The 24373-nt window shown below is 35.9% G+C and overlaps 1 protein-coding gene across 2 annotated transcripts; it reads right to left on the bottom strand.

Annotated features, from left to right (window-relative positions):
- Window positions 1–526: 526 nt before the first annotated feature.
- Window positions 527–24074, bottom strand: LOC103252849 (UDP-glucuronosyltransferase 2B17-like). 2 transcript variants are annotated; one of them, XM_008051440.2, is made up of 6 exons: window positions 23312–24074; window positions 21526–21674; window positions 16170–16301; window positions 13882–13969; window positions 12743–12962; window positions 527–897 (listed from the first exon to the last, which is right to left on the bottom strand). In XM_008051440.2, exons 1-6 carry the CDS (start codon window positions 24033–24035, stop codon window positions 618–620), a joined length of 1593 nt encoding a protein of 530 aa, XP_008049631.1. In that variant the 5' UTR covers window positions 24036–24074; the 3' UTR covers window positions 527–617. The 2 variants fall into 2 exon arrangements, with proteins under 2 accessions (XP_008049631.1, XP_008049633.1); XM_008051442.2 differs by having other exon boundaries at window positions 23564–24074.
- Between the last annotated feature and the right edge of the window lie 299 nt (window positions 24075–24373).

The raw sequence follows: 24373 nt of genomic DNA, 5'->3' as shown, positions 1-24373 counted from the left end.
ATTTCACCTAGAAAATGACTTAAGCTGGAAAAAGGTAAACATCATGTCATGTCTTCTTGAAATAAAACAATGCTGACACTGGATGTACCATATAATCCAAGTACCACTACTGGACACATAATATCAAAAAGCAGGAGTAAGAATTTTGTATAATTTATCTGTCTAATAATATCACTGCAACACTTAAAATGAGAAAACTCTACTCAGCATAGAGTCAAAATATTCTGAATATTTGCAAAACAGTATTGATATCATGAGTGGATTTCTTAATGTTCTTGTGTACCTGTACAACATGTGAAACAGTTTTTTTTCACTAGCTCACTCATTTCTTTCATTAGTTCACTATTCTTTTTATTACTTGGGTATTTGAGTCATACATTTCAATATAACCAATATGATTATATACTATTTTTTTCTAGTTTTGAAATCTTTGATCGAATATTTACAGCTTTTGCATAATTATTAAACCTCTATAAACAAATTCTGAGCAAAGTAAATTGTGAAAAAATGTTTCATCACAGAATAAAGAGAATCTAACATCATATAACCTCTTCCTGCTGGAAGAAATTGGAGAAGTTTCATCTATCAGGTCTCTCAGCTTCAGGCCTTTGATACAACTAATCTCTTTTCCCCTTCTTTCCTGGTTTAGCATACTTCCGGAAACAAAACAGGCAACATTTTGTGATGATGAATATCACAGTAACCACACAGGCCAACAGGAAACCAATTACATCCAAAGAGTGGTACTGGAACCAGGTGAGGTCGTGGGCTGCAACCCGCAGGTGTCTGGCTCCTTTGTGGCGCATGACAAACTCGATCCAGAACACTGCTCGATCCAGGGGCTTTACTGGCTGATTGTGATGAATTCTTGATAATTTCATAACATTCTCTTTATATCTGAAGGTGAATTGTAAAGATACCAACATTAAAAGGAAGTTATTTCCTGAGGACATGAACTCTATAGAAGGTTTTGAAAAATATCTCACAAATGATGCAAAGTAAATGTCATAGAATGGCTTAGAACTCAAATATTTTAATTTGAATCATCATAGAGAGGTTGGCTTTTAAACTGGAATCTTTTCAGCTTGATTGCTATTTGCCTATAGCAGTGCTATGAGTTTGTGTGTGTTGATTGCATGTTCTGAGACGTTACTGAATTCCCTTATCAGTACTGAATTCCCTTATCAGTACTGAATTCCCTTATCAAGTCCAGTAGTCATTAGAAGGAGACTTTATAATTCTCTAGGTGTAAGATCTTATCTTTAGCATACAGATATAGTTTGATTTCTTATTTTCCAATCTGAATGCCCTTGATTTATTTCTCTTGCCTGATTGCTATGCTGGACTTCTAGTACTATGATGAATAGTAATGGTGACCGTGCGTATCCTCGCCTTATTTCTGTTCTAAGGGGAAATGAGTTCAAATTTCTCCATTCAGGATGAAGAATATATTTTTAAAATATATACATACATGTATATTTAATAAAAGGATGCTGGGTTGTATCAAATGCTCCTTCTGCATTTATTAGTATGATTATATAATTTTTGTTTTTAATTCTGTTTATGTGGTGAATCATGTTTATTGATTTGTATATGTTAAAACATCCTTTCATTGCTTGGATAAAGCCCACTTGATCATGGTGGATTTTTTTAATGTGCTGTTGAATCATGTTTATTAATATTTTGTCGAGTTTTTTTTTGTTTATGTTTATCAGAGATATTGGTCTGTGTTTTTTTTTTTTTCCCTGTTGTGTCTTTTTCTGGCTTTGTTGTAAGGGTGATGCTGTCTTTGTAGAATGAGTTAGGGAGAATTCCCTTCTTTCCAATTATGAAATTGCTTCAGTAAAATGATATGTCTTTGTTGAAAGTATGGTAGGTTTTGACTACGAGTTCATCAGGTTATGGATTTTTTTTTTTTTTGCGTCTTTTAATTAATGATTAAATGCCACTAGTTATTATTGATTTGTTCAATTTTGTTTCTTCCTGATTGACAGATGGGTGTACGTAGGTTTTTTTTTCCCCAAGATTTAATTAATTTCCTCTATATTCTCTAGTCTGTATTTCATAATCATCTCAGATTATATTTTATATTTTTGTGGTATCAGTTGCAATGTCTCGATCTTCATTTAAGATTGAACTCATTTGAATCCTTTTTTCTTAATTACCTAGCTAGTGAGTTACCAATTTTGTTTATCTTTTCTTTTTTGTGTGTTTTTTGTTTTTTTTCAATATTTATACCATTTTATTTTATTATGATTATTTTTTTAAATCAATATTTTTTGTTATGGTTTTGTGGGGTACAGTTAAGGGTTAGGTGTACAATTATGTTTCATTCAGGGAGGTGTTTCCCCTTCTCCAGGCAGATATTTGCTACTGTTAATCCCAACTCCCTCCCCCCCATAGTTTCCCAGTACTGTCAGTCATTTTCTTATAGTATTACATTGGATGTTCAAGGTCCATTATATGAGTGAGAACATGTGATACTCGGATCTTTGTTTCTGTGAGAGGTCACTCAGTATTATAGACTCAAGTTCCATCCAGGTTGCTGCAAAATTCATGATTTTGTTCTTTTTTATGGCTGCGTAGTATTCCATCGTGTATATGTACCACATTTTCTTAATCCAGTCCTCTTTTGATGGGCAGCATGGTTGTTTCCAAGTTCTTGCTATTGTGAACAATGCTGCGATAAACATACGTGTACAGGTATCTTTTTTATAGAGTGATTTGAGTTCTTCAGGGTATATTCCTAGTAGGGGGATTGTGGGGTCATATGGGAGGTTTATATTGAGAGATTTTAGGAATCACCACACTGCTTTCCACAGAGGTTACACTAGTTTACACTCCCACCAACAGTGTAGAAGTGTTCCCTTTTCGCCACACCCTCTCCAGCAGCTGTTATTTTTTGAGTTGTTGATAATTGCCATTCTGACTGGAGTTAGGTGGTATCTCAGTGTGGTTTTGATTTGCATCCGAGCAGCCAACAAACACATGAAGAAATGTTCAACCTCACTAATCATCAGGGAGATATTTATCTTTTCAAAGAACCAACTTTTTGTTTCATTGATCTTTTGCATCCTGTTTATTTGGTTTTAACTTTGTTTAGTTCTACCCTGATCTTCATTATTTCTTTTCTTAGCTTTGGGCTTGGTTTATGTTCTTCTAGTTCCTTAAGGTGTGATGTTAGGTTGCACGTGATATTTTAGTCTTTTTAATGTAGGCCTTAAGTAATAAAAATTATTCTTTGGGTACAGCTTTAGTTGTGTCCCAGAGGTTTTGATAACTTGTGTTATTGCTGTCACTCATTTTAAGGAATTTTTAAATTTCATCTTGAGTTTATTGTTGACCCAAAGATCATTCAGGAGCAGAATGTTTAATTTCTATGTATTTGCTTGATTTGGGGATTTCTTCTTTTAGTTAATTTTCTAGTTCTATTCCACTGTGGTTAGAGAAGTTGTTTTAAAATATACTTTTTCATATAATTTAATTTCAATTTAGAGTTGTGAGGGAAGTATATGTTAGAATTTACTACACGAGTAAATTGTGTGCCACTAAGTTTATGGTGAGCCCTCTTTCCCCATGGTAGTGGTACTGAAGCTCAGTGTGTGGCTGTGTGCTCCTAACTCCTCCCACTCTCCCTTTCTTAGCAGTTTTCAGTGTCTGTTGTTCTCACCTTTGTGTTTGTGTGTCCAGTGATATTCTATTTTTTTGTTTCTGTGATAGTTCACTTAGTTTGATGGTATCCAGCTCATTCATGTTGCTGATTTTGTTCTTCTTTATGACTGTGTATTATTCCATCATGTGTATGTACCACATTGTCTTTATCCATTTCAAATTTGTTGGGTGTCTGTGTTGGTTCCATGATTTTGCTATTGTGAATAGTGCTGTAATAAACATATATGTGCAGGTGTCTTTTTGGTAGAGTGATTTATGTTCTTCTGAGAATTATCCAGAGTGGGATTGTTGAATCCTATGGTAACTCAATTTTCAGTGTTTTTGTTTGTTTGTTTGTTTTTGCATTCCTATCAACAATGGTGGAAGTGTTCCCATTTACTCTGCAGTCTCATCAACACCTACAGTTTTTAGACTTTTTAATGATAGCCATTCTGTTCAGTGTAAGGTGAAGTGGTTTCTTATTGTAGTTTTGATTTACATTTCTATGTTGATAAGGGAGGCTGAGCATTTATTTCCATATGTTTGTTGGCTGCTTAAGTATCTTTTTTTGAAAGGTTCATGTCCTTTGCCTACTTTTTAATGGAGTTGCTCCCACCCTCCCCCAGGAATTAGTTTGAGTTCTTTGTAGATCCTGGATGTTAGGCTTTTGTTGGATGCATAGCTTGCAAATATTTTCCCCATATTCTGTGGGTTGTCTCTTTACTATCTTGATTGTTTCTTTTACCAAGCAAAAACATTTCAGCTTGATAAGATCCCACCTGCCAGTCTTAGTTTTTGCTGCATTTGCTTTTGAGAACATTGCCATGAGTTCATTGCTTATGCTAATGTCCAGGAAGATGTTCCCCAAGTTTTCTTCTAAATTCTTATAACTTGAGGTCTCATATTCAAGTCCTTGATCCATTTTAGTTAATTTTTTGTAGATGGTAATAGGTAGGGGTCCAGTTTCATTCTGCTGCATGTGGTTAGTTAGTTTTTCCAGCATCATTTTGCTAAATAGTTTCCTTTTAAATGTTTGTTTTCATTGATTTTGTCATAGATGAGATTGTTGAAGGTCCATGGTTCTATTTCCAGACTCTATTCCATTGGTCTATTCCATTGGTATATGTGTCTATTTTTGTACTCTTATCATGCTGTCTTGGTTACTGTAGACTTGTAGCAAACTCTAAAGTCTGAAAGTGTGATGCCTCTGGCTATATTCTTTTTGCTGAGGATCACTTTAGCTATTTGAGCTTCTTTTTGCTTCCATATGATTTGCTGTATTTTTTTTTAGGTCTGTGAGAAACGATATTGGCAATTTGTTACGAATTGCATTGAATCTGTAGAGTGCCTTGGGTAGAATGGACATCTTGAAAATATTGATTATTGCAGTCTGAAAACATGAAATGTTTTTCCATTTGTTTGTGTCATTCTTGATTTCTCTGAGCAGTGTTTTGTAGTTCTTCTGTAAATATCTTCCACCTCTTTGGTTATTTGCTTTCCTATGGCTATTGTGAAAGGGATTGTGTTTTTATTTGAACCTTGGTCTATCTGTGGTGTATAAGAATGCAACTGTTTTTTGCACGTTGACTTCTGCATCCCAAGACTTTATCAAAGTTATTTATCAGAACAAGGAGGGTTTTTTTCAGACTCTCTGGGGTTTTTTAGGTATAGAATCATATCATCTACAAAAATAGATAACTTCATCTTTATCTATTTAGATACCTCTAATTTACCTTTCCTACTAGATTGCTCTGGCTAGGATTTCCAGTACTATGTTGAGTAAGAGAGGTGAGAGTGTTCCTTCTTGTCTCATTCTGGTCCTTGGGGGAGTGCTTTCAGCTTCTGCTCATTAAGTATGATGTTGATTGTAGGTTTATCATAGATGGCTCTTATTATTTTGAGGAATGTCCCTTTGATGCTTAGATGTTTAAGGGTTTTATCATGAAGGAATGCCAGATTTCATTGAATGCTTTTTCTGTGCCTAATAATCCTGTGGTTCTTGGTTTTATACCTGTTTATGTGACAAATTATCTTTGTTTTATGTGTGCTGAAATAGCCTTGCATCTTGGAAATGAAGCCCACTTGGTAATTAGTGGTGACCCTTAAAATGTGCTGTTGGATGTGATTTGCTAGAATCTTGCTATTTTGGCATCTATGTTTACTAGGTAATTGGTCCATTAGTTTTCTTTCCTTGTTGGGGCTTTGCTATTTTGGGGTATCTGGATGATACTAATTTCATAGAATCAGTTGGGGTGACTTTCTTATTTCTCAATTGCCTGAAATACTTTCAGTAGGATTGGCATTAGCTCTTTTTTGTATGTCTTATAGAATTCAACTGATAAACCAACTGACCCAGGGCTTTTTTTTTTTTTTCTTGGCCGAGAGATTTCTTATTACTTAGTCAATTAATCGAATAGTTATTGGTCTATTTAATGTTTTAATTTCTTCCTGTTTCAATCTTGGGAGATTACATGATGCCAGGAGTTCTTCCATTTTAGCTAGATTTTTTTAGTTTCTTTGCATGCAGATGTTCATAGTAGTCTCTGATAATCTTTTGAATTTCTTCAAGGTCTGTTGTGACATTACCTTTTTTGTTTTTAATTGTGCTTATTGAAACTTTCTCCTTTATTTTTTAATTTGGCTAGGGGTGTATTAATCTTTCTTATCCTTAAAAAAATAGTTTTTTTGGTCCCATATCCTTTCTATGACATTTTGGGTTTCTATTTTATTCAGGTGTGGCTTTATCTTAACAATATCAATTTTTCTACTAATTGTGGGATTGGATTTCTCATTATTTGGACTCCGTTAAGTTTAAACATTAAGTTCTTTACTTGAGATCTTTCTATTTTCTTGATATTTGTGTGCAATGGTATAAAATTCCTTCTCAGCACTACTTCATGATATCCCTAAGTTTTGGTGTGTTGTGTCTTTGTTTCCAGGAATTTTTTTATTTCTGCCTTGATTTCTATGTTAACCCAAAAGTCAGTTAGAATCATGTTGTTTAATTTTCATGTAATTGTATTTTGAGGGATTCCTGTTGGTGACAATACCGAGAAGATTCTTTGTATGATTTTGACCCTTAGAAATTTGTTCTTTCTTGATTTATGCCTGAGTATGTGGTAGATTTTGAATTATGTTCCATGTGTTGATGAGAATAATGTATATCTGTGGTTCTTGGGTGAAGTATTCATAGATGTCTATTAGGTTCAATTAATTGAGTATTGAGTTAAGTTTTCAGATTTATTGTTAGATTTTTGTCTTGATCTGTCTAAGGTTGTTAGTAGAGTGTTAAAATTCCTGACTAGGCCAGGCTCGGTGGCTCAGTCTGTCATCCCAGCACTTTGGAAGACTGAGGCAAGTGGATTGCCTGAGCCCTCAGATTCGAGATCAACCTGGGCAACTTGGCAAGGCCTCATCTCTACAGTATATAAATAATAATAATAATAAATTAACTGGGCATGGTAGCACGCACCTGTAGTTCTGGCTACTTGTAAGGCTGAGGCAGATGGATCACCGGAGTCCAGCAGGTCAACAATGAGGTGGTGGTCTGAGTGTGCTACTGTACTCCAACCTGGTGGCAGACTGAGACTCCAACTCGAAAGAAAGAAAGAAAGAAAGAAAGAAAGAAAGAAAGAAAGAAAGAAAGAAAGAAAGAAAGAAAGAAAGAAAAGCAACATATGGAAGTCTCAGCATGCTTTGAAATTCTAGGAAATAATTATTCATTTCCAGGTGTTCAGATTGAACCTTTTTTAAATTGGCTAGCCCAGATTTTATTTCATGCACTGTTTTTATTGCTGGGATGATCTGTGTTTCCATCTTCTCATGACCTTTCTTGACTAACTTTGCCATCCATAGTCTGAATTCTTTTTTTTTTGAGTTGAAGTCTCACTCTGTCACCCAGACTGGAGTGCAGTGGCCGCTTCCAGCCACTGCAGCTTCGACCTGCTGGGCTCCAGCGATCCTTCTGCCTCAGCCTTCCAAGTAGCTGGAACTACAGGCATGCGCTACCACGCCCAGCTAGTTTTTAATTTATTGTAGAGATGAGGTCTTGCCAAGTTGCCCAGCTGGGTCTCGAACCCATGGGCTCAGGCAATTCACTCACCTCAGCCTCCCAAAGCATGGGATTATAGGCTGAGCCACCGAGCCCGGCCATAGTCTGAATTCTATGTCTGTCATTAGGAACAGCTCATTCTGGATGAACTCTATTGCTTTGTATCTAGGAGGTCTTTTTGTAAGTGATAATTCATTAAGACTTTGAAGATTGCTGGTGTTTTTCACTGGTTCCTCCTCAACTATGAGGACAAGCTCTTTTCTTTTCTCTTTTTTTTTGGCTTTATTTTGTCATTTTTTTCATTAAATAAAGTTGCTACTGTTGGAATGACCTTTTGAAGAATGTTTTGTTTTATTCCATAGTATGCTCCCTGGTGTGGTGTACTCCCACTTACCTGGGGTTGGTAGTCCATGACAGCCTGATCATGGTGAGTCCTGTTTCTTTTCCGTGTTTAGCTGCCCTATGGGCATCATTTGGTTGGTGTTGAAGGGTGCCTGCCAGATATTCCATTATGTGAAGGCACAAAGGTTAAATTCTAAGAGGAGTTGGTCACCAATACCTCTGGAGAACCCTTTGGAGAAGTTCTCTGATGCCTCGTTTTATGGACTAGCCTGCAAGATGTACTTTGTTGTTATCACCTTCTTAAATGCTGTATTAGTGTCTCAGATGTTGTAATGGGCTGTGCAAGCTGATCTACAGCCAGGAGGGGACACTTACAGGAGACAGTCATCCATGATGGTGGTTGTGGGCTTTTTTTCTTGGTCTTTGTTTTTCCAGGGACGTGTGCAGATGACCTGGGCAATGAGCAAGACTATATAACTCCTAAAGTTTCTTAGTCTTAGGTCTTTTGAGAGAGTGGGGGAAAAAGCAGGCTAGAAAGGGCTTGGTCGGACCGGATCACTCTCCAGCTCCCCTTGTGTGGGCATGGTTGGCTATCCCAATGAGAAACAGGCCCCCTGGGCACTGTGGTCATGCTATATGGATGACTGAACTTTTTTTGTTGTACTGGAGTTCATAAGAGAAATGGGGCTTGCCAGATTGACAGGCCCCCCACCTCCCCTGCTACCCTGACAGCCCCATCCATTGTCTAAGCTTATCCATGCTCAGAACTCAAAGGATCTTTCCCGGGCTGGAACTGGTTGGTCTTCATTCCTGATCTTCAACTGTGTGCACTCAGTGGGATTTGGGGGTTGGTGGCGGGGATTTCTCCCCTGGCCATTGTGGCTGTACTGGAGTATTTGTAGAGCTATCTGTTGCACAGAAGCATTCACATAAGGAGAGAGGGGTTATCAGGATGATAGGGCTTCTCCTGGCTTCTCTTCCCTTGCTAGAGGCTGCCTGCATTCAGAACTCAAAAGTTCTTTCAGGTTTAGGGTCTTTCACAGCAGCTTGCCTCAAACCAGAGCTGTCTGCAGTGGCAGAACCTGCCTTTGGGGTGAGTAAGGGTAGCTGTCCTGGGCTTCTTTCCCAGTCTCAGAGTCAACACATGAGCACTGCCTGCAGGAAACAAGTTCTCAAAGATGATTTGGTCATAGATGTTCAAAGCTCAGATGGGTCTCCAGCTCCACATGGGCTCTGACAGCATGCAACTGGACTGTATCCAGGCTGTTTCTCATGTGGAACTGGAGTTCTTGAGGCTCAGGGGCCCTTTCCAGTTTGTGGCAGGAGTATGTCCCACATCCTAATATTCCTCATTCACTGTTTCCCACATCCAGAGGCTGCTCTCTGTTTTGTTTTGTTTTATTTATTTATTTTTTAGGAGGGGGATTCCTAGCTCCAAAACAGTTGCCCATTCTTTCTCATCCCTTTTGTGTGTCTCAGTGTTCTTCTCTAATATCTGTTTTATCTAACATGAGAATGGCTACTCTTGCTTGTTTTCCGGTTTCCATTTCCATAATTATTTTTCCCACTCCTTTATCTTGTCTATAGGTGTCTTTTGTTTTATGTGGGTTTCTTGACAGAAGCAGATATTTGGAGTGTATGCATATGCGTGTGTGTGTGTGTGTGTGTGTGTGTGTGTGTGTGTGTGTGTGAATGCATTCTGATATTCTATATCCTTTAAGTGGTGCATTGAAGTTATTTAAATTCAGGGTTAGTAATTATGTGCAAAGCATAATTTTATGACTGTTTCCTAGTCGCTTCTTTCTTCTCCGTTATGTTGATATTCTATAAGCCCTGTGAGATTTATGATTTCCACTGTTTTTCTATTGGTGTATTTATACCTTTTGTTTCAATATTTAAAGCTTATTTAAATATTTCTTGTGAGCCGGGCTTGGTGGCCCAGCCTGTAATCCCGCACCTTTGGGAGGCTGAGGTGAGTGGATTGCCTGAGCCCGTGGGTTCGAGATCTGCCTGGGCAGCGAGACCTCATCTCTACAATAAATAAAAAAATCAGCCGGACGTGGTAGCACATGCCTGTAATTCCAGCTACTTGGAAGGTTGAGGCGGAAGGATCACTGGAGCCCAGCAGGTCGAGGTTGCGGTGGCCGGGAGCGGCCACTGCACTCCATTCTGGATGACAGAGTGAGAATCCAACTCAAAAAAAAAAAAAAGAAACAAAAGTGTCTATATTTTTAAAAAATAAATAAATAAATAAATAAATAAGTATATAAATATTTCTTGTGGCGTGGAGCTGGTCTAGTGGTGAAAATTTTCTACAGCATTTGCTTGTTTGGGATATATTTTATTTCTCCTGCATTTATGAAACTTAATTTTGTAGGATACAAAATCTCTGACTGACTATTATTCTGCTTGGGGTGATAGCAGATAGGGCCCAATCCCCTCTGGTTGTAGGATTTCTGCTGAGAAGCCTTTTGTTAGTCTCATAGGGTTACCTTAGTAAGTTATTAGATTCTTTTGTTTCACTGTTCAGATTAATTTTGCATAATCTGATGACCATATCCCTTGGAGAGGACTTTCTGCAATAAATCTTCAATCTTCTTTGGGCTTTTTGTTTTTGTTTTTGAGTCAGAGTCTCACTCTGTCATCCAAGCTAGAGTACAGTGGAACACTCATGGCCACCACAGCCTTGACTTGCTAGAATTAGGCAATCGTTTCACCTGTGCCAAGTAGCTGGAACTACTGGCACATGCCGCCACACCTGGCTAATGTTTTTTATTTGTTGTAGAGAAGAGGTCTCATCAAATTGCCCAAACTGGTCTTGAACCCCTGGGCTCAGGCTCTTTCAGATTCTTTGATCTGAATGTGTAAAGCTCTGGCAAGCTAAGGTAACCCTATGAGACTAACAGAGAAAACAGAGAAGTTTTTCTCAAACATTCCCTCAAAAAAGTTTTCCAAATTTGTTGCTTTCTCTTCTACCTTAGAAACACCTGTGATTCTTAGCTTTAGATATTTTACATAATCCCACATCTTTTGGAGACTTTGATCTGTTCTCTCAATTTCTTTTTCTTTATTGCTGGCTAAGTGGATTACTGCAAGACCTTGTATTCAAGTTCCGAGATTCTTCTATTTGTGTTAGTCTACTGTTAAAACTTTCTATTGAATTTTGTGCTGCCTTAAGTTAGTGTTTCATTTCCAGAAGTTCAGCTTGGCTTTTTATAAACGTATCTATCTCTTTGGATAATTTTCAATTTATGTGCTGATTTTTTTTTTAATTACATTATGTTGGTTTCAACTTTCTCCTGAATCTCATTGATCACTTGTATAATGAACCTTTTAAATTTTATCTCTGGACTATCCAATATTTCATTTTGATTATGGTCCATTGCTGATGTGATAGTATGGTATTTTGGGGGTGTTTTTTTTTTATATTGCCAGAATTATTTTTTCATTCATTCTCATTTAGGTAGACTATTTCTTCAGGGTGCTGACATAAACAGTGTAAGGTGCCCTTAGTTATATATAGCCTTGGTATGAAGAGTTTCTTCATTGTCAGATGTGGCAGTGTTGTGCTGGGTATCTGTACAGGTTAAGGCATCCAGAGTAGCAGGGGTGGCTTGGATAGTGGTGTTAACTGGGGTTTGAAATCAGACCTTCCCAAAACCTGGGGTATTATACCAGATATAATGAGTCAGGAAGTGATACTTGTGGACTAGAGCTGGCTGTGATAGTGGCAGTGAACTTCTGTTTGGTTTGTGTTGCCCTAAGGAACTCCTCAACTAATCTATATGATGGATGGGCCTATGGGGATTACCCAAGTTCCCTGTCTGTTTTGAGCCTTTCAGGGTTTTTCAGGGGGACAGGTGCTCAAAATTCTCACCTGTGTGCATGATTGTGATAAAGTCCCCAGCCACTGTGGTAATGCGCCTGTGTTGTGCAGAGACTGGACAAAAGAGTTTACGTGGAAAGTGATAGGTTGTTAGGATAATGAGTCCCACCCAGCTTTTCTGCCTTAGCCTCAGGCAGTCTGCATTCAGTTTGTGAAAGTATGGCCAGTCCCAGGTCTTTTCATGAGTGTTTGCCCCAGTCAAGAGCTGTCTTCCACAACGGAACTTGTACTTGAGGCAAATGAAAGAATCAGGTATTCCAGTTCCTTGCAAAACCTGGCTAGAAACAGTTGTCAGCTAGGTTAAATGTCTGGAAGATGGTAGCTGAGCCACTCAGGGCTTTTTTTCTTGCATTACTCCACTAGGGTTTTGGCATCACATGTGTGTGAGTAAATAATTTCCTGTGAGGGACTGGAGCTCTGTGAGGCTCAGGGGTACATTAGATCCTTCTTATGTCATGTTATGCAACAGGCACTCAAAACTCCTGAATTCCCTTTACTTACCTTCCTTACTGCATCTGGAGGCTGCTTGTAGTTTGTACAGTGAGTTGGGTCAGCATGCTTAGATCCAGCTGAGGCTAATCAATTTTTATCTTCTTTGCACTTTGTGAGTGTTGTTGCTTCTCTAGTGACTCATGGGGTGTGTTTCTGATCTCATTCTTCTCTGAGTGAGAGACAATCTCACTATTTTGGTTCACTCCATGGGAGATGCTCTCTATAACTGTTTCTATTTGACCATCTTAAGTCCATATTCATTGTTGACAAGAGAATCTATCAATATATACCATCTACTAAAAAGAAATGGTTATACTCACATAGGGTTATCGATGACTGTCTTCAATGCACCGGACAAATCTGTACTTGACATAGTGATCCAGTCCACTTTAACAGCTGCTCCCTTGGCCTTCATGTGAGCAATGTTATCAAGTTGATCGGCAAACAGGGGAATGCCCACCATAGGGACACCATGATAGATCGCCTCATAGATGTCATTGGTTCCACCATGAGTTATAAAAGCTTTGGTTTTTGGATGACCTAAGATTGGATGAATTTTAGCAAAGTTATTTACTATAAGTCTTATAAGCAAAATTAGAAATGCTCAAAATAAGATACTGAAAGACACAATGTTTTCTAGATAGCAGACTACTACATCCATGGAACTGCTTTGAAATTGCTTTCAGATTTTAGAGACAGTGACACCTATTTCTACTGAAGAGGCATGTAAAGGCTACATAGAATATATGCTTTGCATGACTAGAGACTGGAAATAGGAATATAAAATTAAAAGGTGAACAAAATTTTTTAAAAAGCATATTCTGTAAAAAGAAGATAGCATTTCCAAAAAAAAAATGAAAGAAAAAGAAAAATGTTGAGCATGTAAGAACATGTTCTTTTAAATAAAATAGTGCTGTCATCAACTCTTATGTGTAGAGTGTCCAGGATAGCAGGGAGTGGGGTATTAATGGTGCTAAAATCAGAAGAATGGCAGGATACACTTCATTATAAAATGTGTGACCATTGTATGATAAAAACTGTAGACTTAAATTTCATAGTAAATGCAGAGTCAAAGGTAATAGAAGAGAGCTGTTATTTTTAGTGGCATTTGAAATAATGACATTTAATACAGTAGGGGAAAGGACAGATGTAGATTTGTAGTAATAAGAGACAGAGAGATAATGCAAGTAGTAATTGAAAAATTCTCTGTGAAATAATTTTTTTTACCCCAAATGAGGAAACCTTGATTCTGGCCACAAATATGTCAATGTATATAATAAAACTTTAACTGTGCTAGTTTACCCTTTTCCCTGTATTATGGGAAAATAAATGGAAAATAGTTTGGTTTTGTGTTTGAACTTCCAGTAATACATGTTCAGTAACCTTGTTTCCTGTTGAACTTGAATCTCTCTGATTGACTGTTACTCATATATTAAGTATTTGTTCTCTTCAGTCTTACCAAGAAGGTCATTCTGGGGTATCCATTTGTACAGCCGAGTATTGGGTCCTAAAGTGTGTGGTTTTTTGCCATCAAATCTCCATATAACCTGTTAGAGTAAAAAGAAAACTAATTCCATGAGTGGAATTTCATTTTGGAATGCGAAAGAGAATAACCCTTATCTAGTTAAACAAATTACATATAAAACATGAGGGAATAAGCAGACCTTGAACAATTATCATAATACCAAAAGAAAGGGATTGACAATAGTAGGAGGGTGCCGGGGAGGGGACGGGGGAACAGAATCGGCAGTAGTGGGAAACTGCCGGAGATGGAGTGGTACAGATCATCAACAAGGATACCTGAATAATGAACATTTGAATACCTAAACCTGAATTGTACCCCGCATCTTTAAAATAAAAAAAATTTTGAAAAACGAAAGCAAACAGAAAAATGAGGAAATGAGCACAAGGGGTGTTAAGAAGTGAGCACTACTAAGCATCTAAGGTAAAAAGAATATCACATCAGGTGATTACTTTTATCATCAATTTATATAAGAAGGTCACGATGTTTCAAACATAATGGCTTAGACAAATGCAATTATCCAAGAAAAATTCAAGTATTTAGAATGTGTTGGGCATTCATTATAATAATAGTGCCAAAAACAGTATTAAATTAGGAGTGACCTATAAATTTCCTTTTGTTTTTATGCTAGCTTTGATCCTGAAAGTTTAATATTAATTTATTTGTTGCTGAGCACTATGAGTAGTTTATTTATATCTACTTGTCTACAGGCTATTTTATTAGCATTTGATATCTTTTAATTTCCAAAATACAAATCTAAAAAATCAATTACTTGTAAGAAATAAGTCAATGCAGCATAGGTCATATGCATGACTTCTTGTAGGTTACAAATTATTAAGTGCTACTTCCAAGAAAAACTTCAAGATGCAGTTTTTGACATGAATTCAAAGTATTAGCAGTATTTTTGCTTTTGATAATTTTTTCCAATGTTGGAAAAAAGAGACAGTTGGCAATTTATGAGTAACATGTTGAAACTGTATTTTGCTACATTTGGCTTACCTGATCATTAACACCTAGATGCTTTAGTACAAAGCATTGATAACAATTTATTAATGTGATCTGGTATAGCCAAGCCATTGACATGCTTAGCACCAAAATAAAGTACTTATTTTAGAATTCCCAAGCAATCCATATAAACTGCAGTATAGTTTTCAAGTGTTTGTCTTCTATTAACTATTTGTGTAAAGTAGCTCTAAATTTTCAGCAAAAAAAAGAGTATAGGTCATTGGAAGAAAACTATGTTAGATAGGACATTAAAAAGTATTTTACAAATGTGCAAAGATTGCAGGGGTATTCTATATATTATAAAGTAAGTTCCCACTATATTTTATGGTGGGGTAGGGAGGACTGAATCTCTTTCCTTGCCTGGTTTCCTTTTGCTTGACTCACATTTCTTTTCCTTTCCTCAGTATGGAGAAGGTATTAATTTGAAGGTTAGAGCAGAGTCCTTGGGATGTCACACTTTATAATGCAGATGGCCTGCCCTAGGTGTAAGATCCAATCTTCTCCCTTTCTAGCACATCTTTCTATTTAAGACATTAACAAGACCCAGTTCAGCAGGGCAGGCAAGTTTTGCTCTTTCCCTAAATCTCCTTGCCTACGTGGATATGTAGACTGTGGTTTGTCAGCCCAGGCAATACATTTATTATCTGAATAGCATCGTAAACCACATACCAAATAGTCCAATTCCAGAATGTACAGGAGGTAGGAAAGGCTGGAGTACATGGCAAACCTAAACTTCATGACGCATTTCAGACTTTAATATCTACTTATTGTTATTGTGCTAGTGCAGTTATTCAATAAAACTACTTCTTTCTGAAAATAGCTGTAGTTTTTACTGTGTTCTCAGGAATCCTGTACAAAAGGATCAAGTGACAGGGCAGAGTCTGGTCATTCCTATGTACCTGCTGGCAATACCGTGGTAAAATACTAAAAACTACCCACACCTCTTAAATAAATAAATATATATATATATATATATATATATATACATATATGTATATATATATTATAACAATGTTCACGCCAAAGTGATTATGAATAAAAACCCCATCTTTATTATGTTAGCATCTTCCATATATATTTTGTATTTTGAACTGACACAGCTAAGATAATTAGAGCTGTCCTATCAGCTAATGTTTTGGCAGAAAATTTCTATAATGATGCTTTAAAGAGTTAAGCAGACTTATTCAGTAGTTTTCCACTGTTGAGGCATTTTATCTAACCTTTTGTGGGACTTGGGCAAGGGCTGAAGCAATCACATTGGTCCTTTCTTCTGTGAGGCTACTGACCATTGACCCCAGAGAAAACACCACAACACCATTTTCTCCAGAACTCTGGACAAAGTCTTCCATTTCCTGTGAAGAAAATTTTGTTTCATCACCAAGAGTAACAGCACAGTAAATACTACTGAAAACATTGGTAGAATCAACTCAGGATAAAAAAAAATCAAGTATTATAACATTTTTTGGAGTAGCAGATGTGTTTAAATTAACCTATTCATTCAGTTTCTTTGGAAGGAGATTTGTAATATGAAATAAAGGACCTCTAGTGTACATATTTGTGCAAATGTGTATGTGTGCATATATATGTGAGTAAAAGAAATAAATGAAACAGAGCTATTACACTGTAGTCAGAGGAGACAACATATAAAATATTATACCCAGACTCTTGATTTATAATATCATAATTACTAATACAGGTTCTTGGAAAGTAGCATTATATGGCTTTAATTTTATATCATTTTAGTTCTACTAAGTAACTTGTGTTTGTTTAAGGCAGTTTTCCATCGAATTATTTTAGTTTAGGGCCATCCTCTAAACTAGGATGGCCCAGTTTAGAGTCATCTGGGCCATCCTCTGAATGCCAGCACTGAACAACATTACTTCTAGAGGAATCATTTATATCTACATTTCTTTAGCTCTGTAATCTTTTACACCCAATGTAAAGTTTTCCTAAATTTTCTAGTATTTCTCCTTAAAACAAAACAAGCAAACAAAAAAACCTCCAAAGCTGAAAGTTAAGAATTACTGACATTCAGGAATCTGGTATTGTGGCTTGGGATTTCTGTAAAATATTGTTGAGAATCCTATTTATAATGCAGAATTATGCACTATGTAGTTGCATAAATGAATGAGTATTTTTAAGCCATTATTTAGTTGTGACATATTTTACCCTGAAATCATACTGTTACATTTAAGTTAATGTGCTTTTTATAACTTACTGTGAGGTACCTTCATTTTCATTTTGCAGTGACCCTTGTCTTCACTTTGCAGTGCAAATGCTCCACAGTGGTGGAGGTTTACTAGGCTATTCTGCAGTGGAGATAGTGTCACTCTTTTGAGTAGCTCACTCACATGGTTAAAACAATTTTTAAAAATCTCTCTGAATATACGTTTGCTTGAAATTGATAAATAATTCATCTAACTTGTGCTTTCTGATCTGATTCAATTTTTAAATTTAATTTCATTCTATAATTCCACATTGATCAACGTATCCATCCACAGAAAAGTAAGATACATAGAACCAAAGTTTCCTAGTTTCCTAAATATCATGGTAAAATTGTTTACCCATCTTTTTGTTATTGTCATTCCTTTTGTTTAAAAATCAGGTTTTTCCTTCTCTTGTTTAAACATGACCAACCTTTTCCAATGTAACAAGTTTACTTTCAGATCCTAGTCACTGGGGTAGAAGATTATTTTAAAAAGATTATTTTTGAAAAGGAAAAAAAAAATCAAACTTTGTGTAGACCACTTATTGCCAAGCATTTTTCGAAAATGTAATTTGAAACTTATGACATCACTTTTTAATATCATTGTACGACTATTTTAGGTAGTTTATGGAGACACCCACGTAGTCTGTGTGATTCCAGATACCTGTAGCCACATTTAATGTAACTTGTATTCTAATTGTTTTGTCACACTGGCTTGCTGCCCGGAGCTTTCTTCATCACCTAGTATTGAAATAATATACCCTCTGTTTACAGTTTCATCACTGATGTCATTCTTTGACAACTTTATGAAAGTAATACAAAATCAAATTAAGAAATTTTGTAAAAATAGACTGGGCACAGTGACTCATGACTGTAATTGCAGCACTTTGGGAGACTGAGATGGCTGGGTTGTTTGAGACCAGTCTAGGCAATATGGTGAGACCTCATCTCTACAAAAAGTTAGCCAGGGGTAGTGGTCCATGCCTATAATCCCAGCTACTTGAAAGGCTGAGGAAGAAGGATAGCCTGAGCCTAGAGGTCAAGACTGCAGTGAACTGTGATCACCCCTCTGCACTTCAGGGTGACAGATTGAGACTCTGTATCAAAAACTGAATTTATGTAAAAGTACAAAACTTTTTAAAGGGCAGTAAGTTTGAACCTATCCTCTCTCTCTAGATAATTTCCTTATTTGAAATATGTGCCTTTATCACAATTTTTATTTTATTTATATAACTCAATATATACATGTGATATATATTGAGAAAATTTTAGTCTTATTGTATGTACGTTTTAATCCAAAAAATTGTCACCTTGTTCTATTCATCATTTTGTTCCTCAGTTTCCCACTACACTTGCATTATGACTGACAGTATAATTAACCATGTTTTGATAAAATTACTGTGATGCTATGGAAGCCACATAGTATAAACTTGTAATCATTTATTAATATAAAATATTTAGTAAAAGTGTGTTGAATCATTTATTAATATATTTTAATTATTCCAACATTTATTTTATGAGCATCTTCCAAAAATATTGAATCTGTCCATCTCGATTTATTTTTTTCTCTGGATAGGTACATATGAGTATTTCATGAAGGCAATTGAAATATGCCTTTTTAAAAAATTTGACACATTTTGCCAAGTGGTTCATTCTTGTGAAATACACAGATATTATTTGGGAATATAATACTTAATGGAAAAGCAAGTAATTAAGGGTAATAATTACTTTATGTAATAAAGAATTTGAGGGGAGGTTTTAAAACCATTGACTTGGATTCAACTCTTCTATAAGTTAATACAAACAGCTAGTATTAGTACTTATCACTATTGTGTTACTAGTCATTTTCATCTCTGTCCTCTTTCTCCATCTACTTTCTTTTCCTTCCTAGTAGGACTGCAACTTTTTATTAATGTGATAGGAAACCTTTTGATAATAGGGTTAGATTGCATAGAATTTCATTAATCATACCTCTACTTTTAACTCTTGAGAAAGTTATCACATACAGACAGCCTATATAATTTGCATTCAACATAAATATTGGGTTTTATCGCTTGAATAAAATTTCAGTTTTGTGTTGCTGCTAACAAGAAGGTAGACAAAACAATGTCTCAAGGATTTTGACAATAACATAGTAAACATTTCTACTTATGTCATAAAAGTATGATGCTAAAGTAAAATATATAAGGTTCTTGTGTTCCTTCATGAGGAATATCATCCCATTTACTGACAGAATTCTTTAGCAATTCAAATCTAAGGGTGATTTTTAGATACAAAGGGTAGAATTTATTTTGTTTTTATTATGCACATAGTGTACATTTTCTCTGGGTTTCTGCGTCTGGCAGTTATGAGGTGGACACACAGGTTCCCCAAGGAAGCTTTACTGAGATGTACTATAGGCTTGGCATGAGGTAGAAAACATCTTCTCTGATGAGATATTTTCTGAGGTATTTTAAAATGAGCTATTCATTTTATGCTCTAAGAGGTCTTGAGATATCAATGATTAATAGTTTAAATGCTAGAGTGAAAGCAAGTAAGCATTGGGCTTTGATGCAAATATTTTTGGGGTACATACATGTATGTTGTTGAGGAACTATTTTTCTTTTAACCTAGAATACTGTTGAAGAACTTCAGCCCTTACAGTAAAAATTTAGCCTTTCAACTTGCTAATCTTAGTGCCAAAACTCAAGCATCTACATTTTTAAAGTCCACAGGGTATCTTATTAGGTCTTTGCTAGAGAATATAGCAAATAACAATAGTTATAATATTAATAATACTTCCAAAACACTATGTATCAGAGAAATTTTGAGTGTTTTATCTGTATTAACTATTTTTTTCATACAGCACAATATGTAGTTGGTATCATTATGGTAAATGTAGGCATAATTTCTCTGTCAACATTTGAGATGACTTTTCTATCATCTGTTACCTGATCTCATGCAAAATTCCTTAAACAATCTGCTCTTTCCAGTCTATTCCCTCTGTCATCCAATTCACTGAACATCTTGTGCGACTTTTTAAATCTGATCATATCTCTCAATTTCTTAACTCTACTCAGTATCCCCTCAATGCCCTTAATATACGGGGGGAGACAAAAAAGAAAGAAAAAGAAAGAAAGAAAGAAAGGAAGGAAGGAAGGAAGGAAGGAAGGAAGGAAGGAAGGAAGGAAGGAAGAAAGGAAGGAAGGAAGAAAAAGATTGTTTTTTGGAGGATATGCCTTTTGTAGTACACTTGGAATTTATTCCTCCGAATTGAATGGTTGACCAAAGTTTTTATCTGGAAGTTTTGAGAAGATTGAATCACAATTTGCAGAAGAAACATCCTGAATTGTGGCAAACTGGTGAGTGACTCTTCCACCATGACAAAACACCGGCCCACACTGTTGAGTGTTCAGTGTGACCTCATGTCCCATCCTCTTTATTCACCGGATCTCACGCCAAGTGATGTGTTTTTGTTTATTTGTTTCCTGATGAAAAATGTTTTTTTAAAAAAGTCACTTTACTGATATGGAAGAAGTGAGACAAAAAACAGAGGAAGACTAAAGGCATCAAATTGATGAGTTCAAAAACTGTTTTGAACAGTGGAAAAAAGCATCTCACTAGGTATATTACATCAAACGAAGAAAACTTTGAAGGTGACTGAAGTTTACACATGTGAGAATAAATACACATTTTTAAATAAATAAATTCTGGTTTTTGGAGGACTACCCTCACCATATGCTCAAACTCCTTGCAATTATCTGGCTTCAGCTTACCCCTCCAGCATCATCTCCCTCTATACTAAGCCTTTTCTTGCAAACTCAACATGGAGCCTTGGGACCCATCCTTACTTCTCTACTTGCTTTCCTTTGTGTGTGCTCCTCACCTACTTCTGCACATTGTTCAGGGCTCATCATAATTATCAATGACTTTGGCATCTCTTCCAGATGTTCACTTATTGAGGTCTTTACTTATAACACTTTTTGGACTATTTCATTACTTGCTTATACCTTTCAAAGTAAAATGTAAGGTATGTGGGAGCAGAAACTGTACTTTGTTCTTCTAAAAATCCATCTGTGACCTGTGGTTTTAGCCAGTTACATTGTAAATATTCTTTGAATGAATGACGGATATTATGTTATATGTTTACTAAGGAAGGTTTTAGTTTAACCAATCATTATTTAAGTCTCACTATGATTCCTCTTTATTCTGTAATGATGATAAAATATACATGCTTGTGATGATATAGAAATATGTGAGTTTCTAATGGCAAGTCACTTTAGTTAACCTCCCGTATGTCTCCCACTGTGAGTCAAACATTCTGATAAAAAAGTGGTCATTTCTTCTAAAAATCCAAAGTAGACAAAGAAAGCAAGTAGGAATATTTTTACCTTCAGCAGAGGTTTGGCAGGTTTGCAGTGGAGTCCCCCAACAAAATCAAAATTTGGTAGGAATGGATGAGGAAAGGTAAAATCCCAATAGGTTCGAATGAGCCACATTTCTGCTTTCCCCATTGTCTCCAATAAGGAAGTGGGTCTTCCTGGCAAAAAACAAAAACAGCAACAAAGCAAATAGTGAATGACACAAGAGAACTGCCATGTGAATATACAGCTATTTTTCTAAAAGGAGTTGAAGTAATGTAACCAAAGATATATACTGCACCTACGCTTTGGTAAAACAATACATGCATATTTATATATAGACATAATTTAATTTTTATGTATATATATGTTACATATGAATATATTTATATATATATTTATGAAAGTAAAATGTTAAGAGATTTGTGAGAGGAGACTCCATCTCTAATATCGCATCAGTATATTCTCAATTATAGGTAATGATTAAATAAACCACTATAGAATTACACATGTATTTGTTTTTTCTCTAAAGTTGTAAGTGTAACAAATATACATTTTAACACCTCGTTAAGCTCCACAATCAAGTAATCCAACCATACCTTAAAACAACATTCTAAAAGGTACGTAATCTATTTTCTAAAATTTATCTAACTAGTTTGTTTTTCTTGTTGTTTTGAGTGAGAGTTTCACTCTGTCACCCAGTGGCATGCTCATGGCCGCCGCAGCTTTGACTTGCTGGGCTCAGGTGACCCTTCTGCCTCAGTCTTCCAAGTAGCTTGAACTACAGGTGTGCGCCATTGTGCCCATCTATTTTTTAATTTATTTATTTATTGTAGAAGTGAGGTCTCTCCAAGTTGCTCAGGCTGGTCTCAAGGTCCCTGAGCTCAGGCAATCCTCTCACCTTGGCCTCCCAAAGTGCTAGGATTACAGGCATGAGCCACTGCGCCCGGCCTAAGCAAGTTTCTTGATCCTTAGTTCTTCAAGTTAGCTTTTTAAATATGATGGTTGAAATCTTTGTAACTACTACTGCTTTTTAAAAATGTTATTATCTTAATAGTATTTATTTTTAAAGTACATATATTTACAAAAAATAGAAAATTTTCAGAAATTATTGAAATAGAGATTTTTTTCTCCTCCTTATTTTGGTTCATTTTTCTTAATGAGGAGATGCAGTTCAGTTAAATACAGATTTAAAAATTGGATGGTAACACTTCAACAGGGTTTTAGACATTAAAATAAATTATTTCCAAGTTCTTCATGAAATAATTTAGATATATTAGAAACCACAAATTGTTTTAGGTTTCTGTTTTTGGTATACAGTCATTATATCTCTCAAATGTGAGGTACTTCTTCAGGTTATATGGAAAGACATTTAGATTTCTAAATATGGAAACTGCAGTACACAAGAAGAAACAATTTTCTCAATGCTACAGTGATAGTTGTGCTAAAGATATGTGTAATTCCTGAATCAATATGTCTACCTCCTTCAAGTGATGTCTATTGATTTTTTTATGAAAAAGTATAGTAAGATGGATATGTTATTGCTTAACACAATCATAAATGCTTTAATTTGCAGATTTATGACATCTTAGAATGTTCTATAAGAGTCATGGACACAAAGTACTAATCCTGTGTCAGTTTTTCCATACTATTTTTGAGATTCATGGATCAGTTTATATTTTTATTTCACCATATAACTAAAAGAAACATCGGCATCACTAAAAGAAACATCTTGACTTTATATTCATCCAATCTCACCTTCAAAGGCACAAGAAAGATTAGGACGTAACATCCTCCAATTGGAAATGTGACTTACCCAGTACTTCACTGTAAAACTGATCCCATTTCTTCATATCAACTGCTTGGAGCCAAAAGTCGAAATAAAGCACATATATCATATTTTTTATCCTCTCCATGAATGTCATTTGATCACTTAATTCTGACATAACAACAGGTACATAGGAAGGAGGGAGTAGAAGTCCTCCACCATACTTCTCAAATGCATAACCAGGAGAGAAGCGGAGACTGTACACAAAGGGTATTTTCAGTAGCTCAGCCAGCAGCTCACCGCAGGGACAAAGAGCATCAGCAAGAACGATGTCAAACCTTGATTCTTGCAGTTTAGTCATAAGTGTCTTGTTCAAAACAACATCTTTACAGAGATTTCTAATATAGTCAGTAAATTCCCAAAAGATTTCTTGAGCTTGTGAAAAATATGACAAAAATGTATATTTTGGAAGATCATACAGCCACCTGTTGATTAGTGTCACAAAAATACTCTCAAAATCATCTTTAGTTAAAGACGTAGGATAAACCTCAAATTTAATAGCAGAAGTTTTATTGGGATCAACAAGAATGGAAGCCGAAGATGCCAGTACAGTCACCTCATGACCTCTCTGAACGAGTTCATCCAGGATTGTCTTCATATTCAACCAATGGCTATATTCTGTGGGCCACACCAGCACCTTCCCACAACTTCCAGAGCTAAAGTAACAGCTCAGATGAATCAACAGAAGAACTGAAGTCCATTTCATAGACATCCTGGTGCAGCACAATGCTTTCTTTCCAGTTACTGTCCTTTTCTGCCATTTCTCATGCTTATAACCAAGGGTAAATCAATCGAGTTAAAATATAACTTTTATACTCCAAAGTGAATTCATTATATAAACAGTCTATGTGGCTGGCAAGAAGAGAAACAAAAGGTAGATGACCTCCTGTTTACAAAGTTAAGTTTAACATTCTTTTTTGTTTATGTGTTATCATACAGCTATTATAATCTTGCATAGGCAGAAACATCTGTTTTGTGTGACTTTTCAGATGAATCAGCATCTTGAATAATGGCTCAAGTAATTTTTTGTGAAACTCTGTTGACTTATAA

The sequence above is a fragment of the Carlito syrichta genome, unplaced genomic scaffold (assembly GCF_000164805.1).
Source record: "Carlito syrichta isolate Samal-C Ts95f unplaced genomic scaffold, Tarsius_syrichta-2.0.1 Scaffold173316, whole genome shotgun sequence".
NCBI classification, from domain to species: domain Eukaryota; kingdom Metazoa; phylum Chordata; class Mammalia; order Primates; family Tarsiidae; genus Carlito; species Carlito syrichta.
Note: the sequence above shows the minus strand (reverse complement) of the source record. Positions and strands in the feature narration are given on the sequence as shown.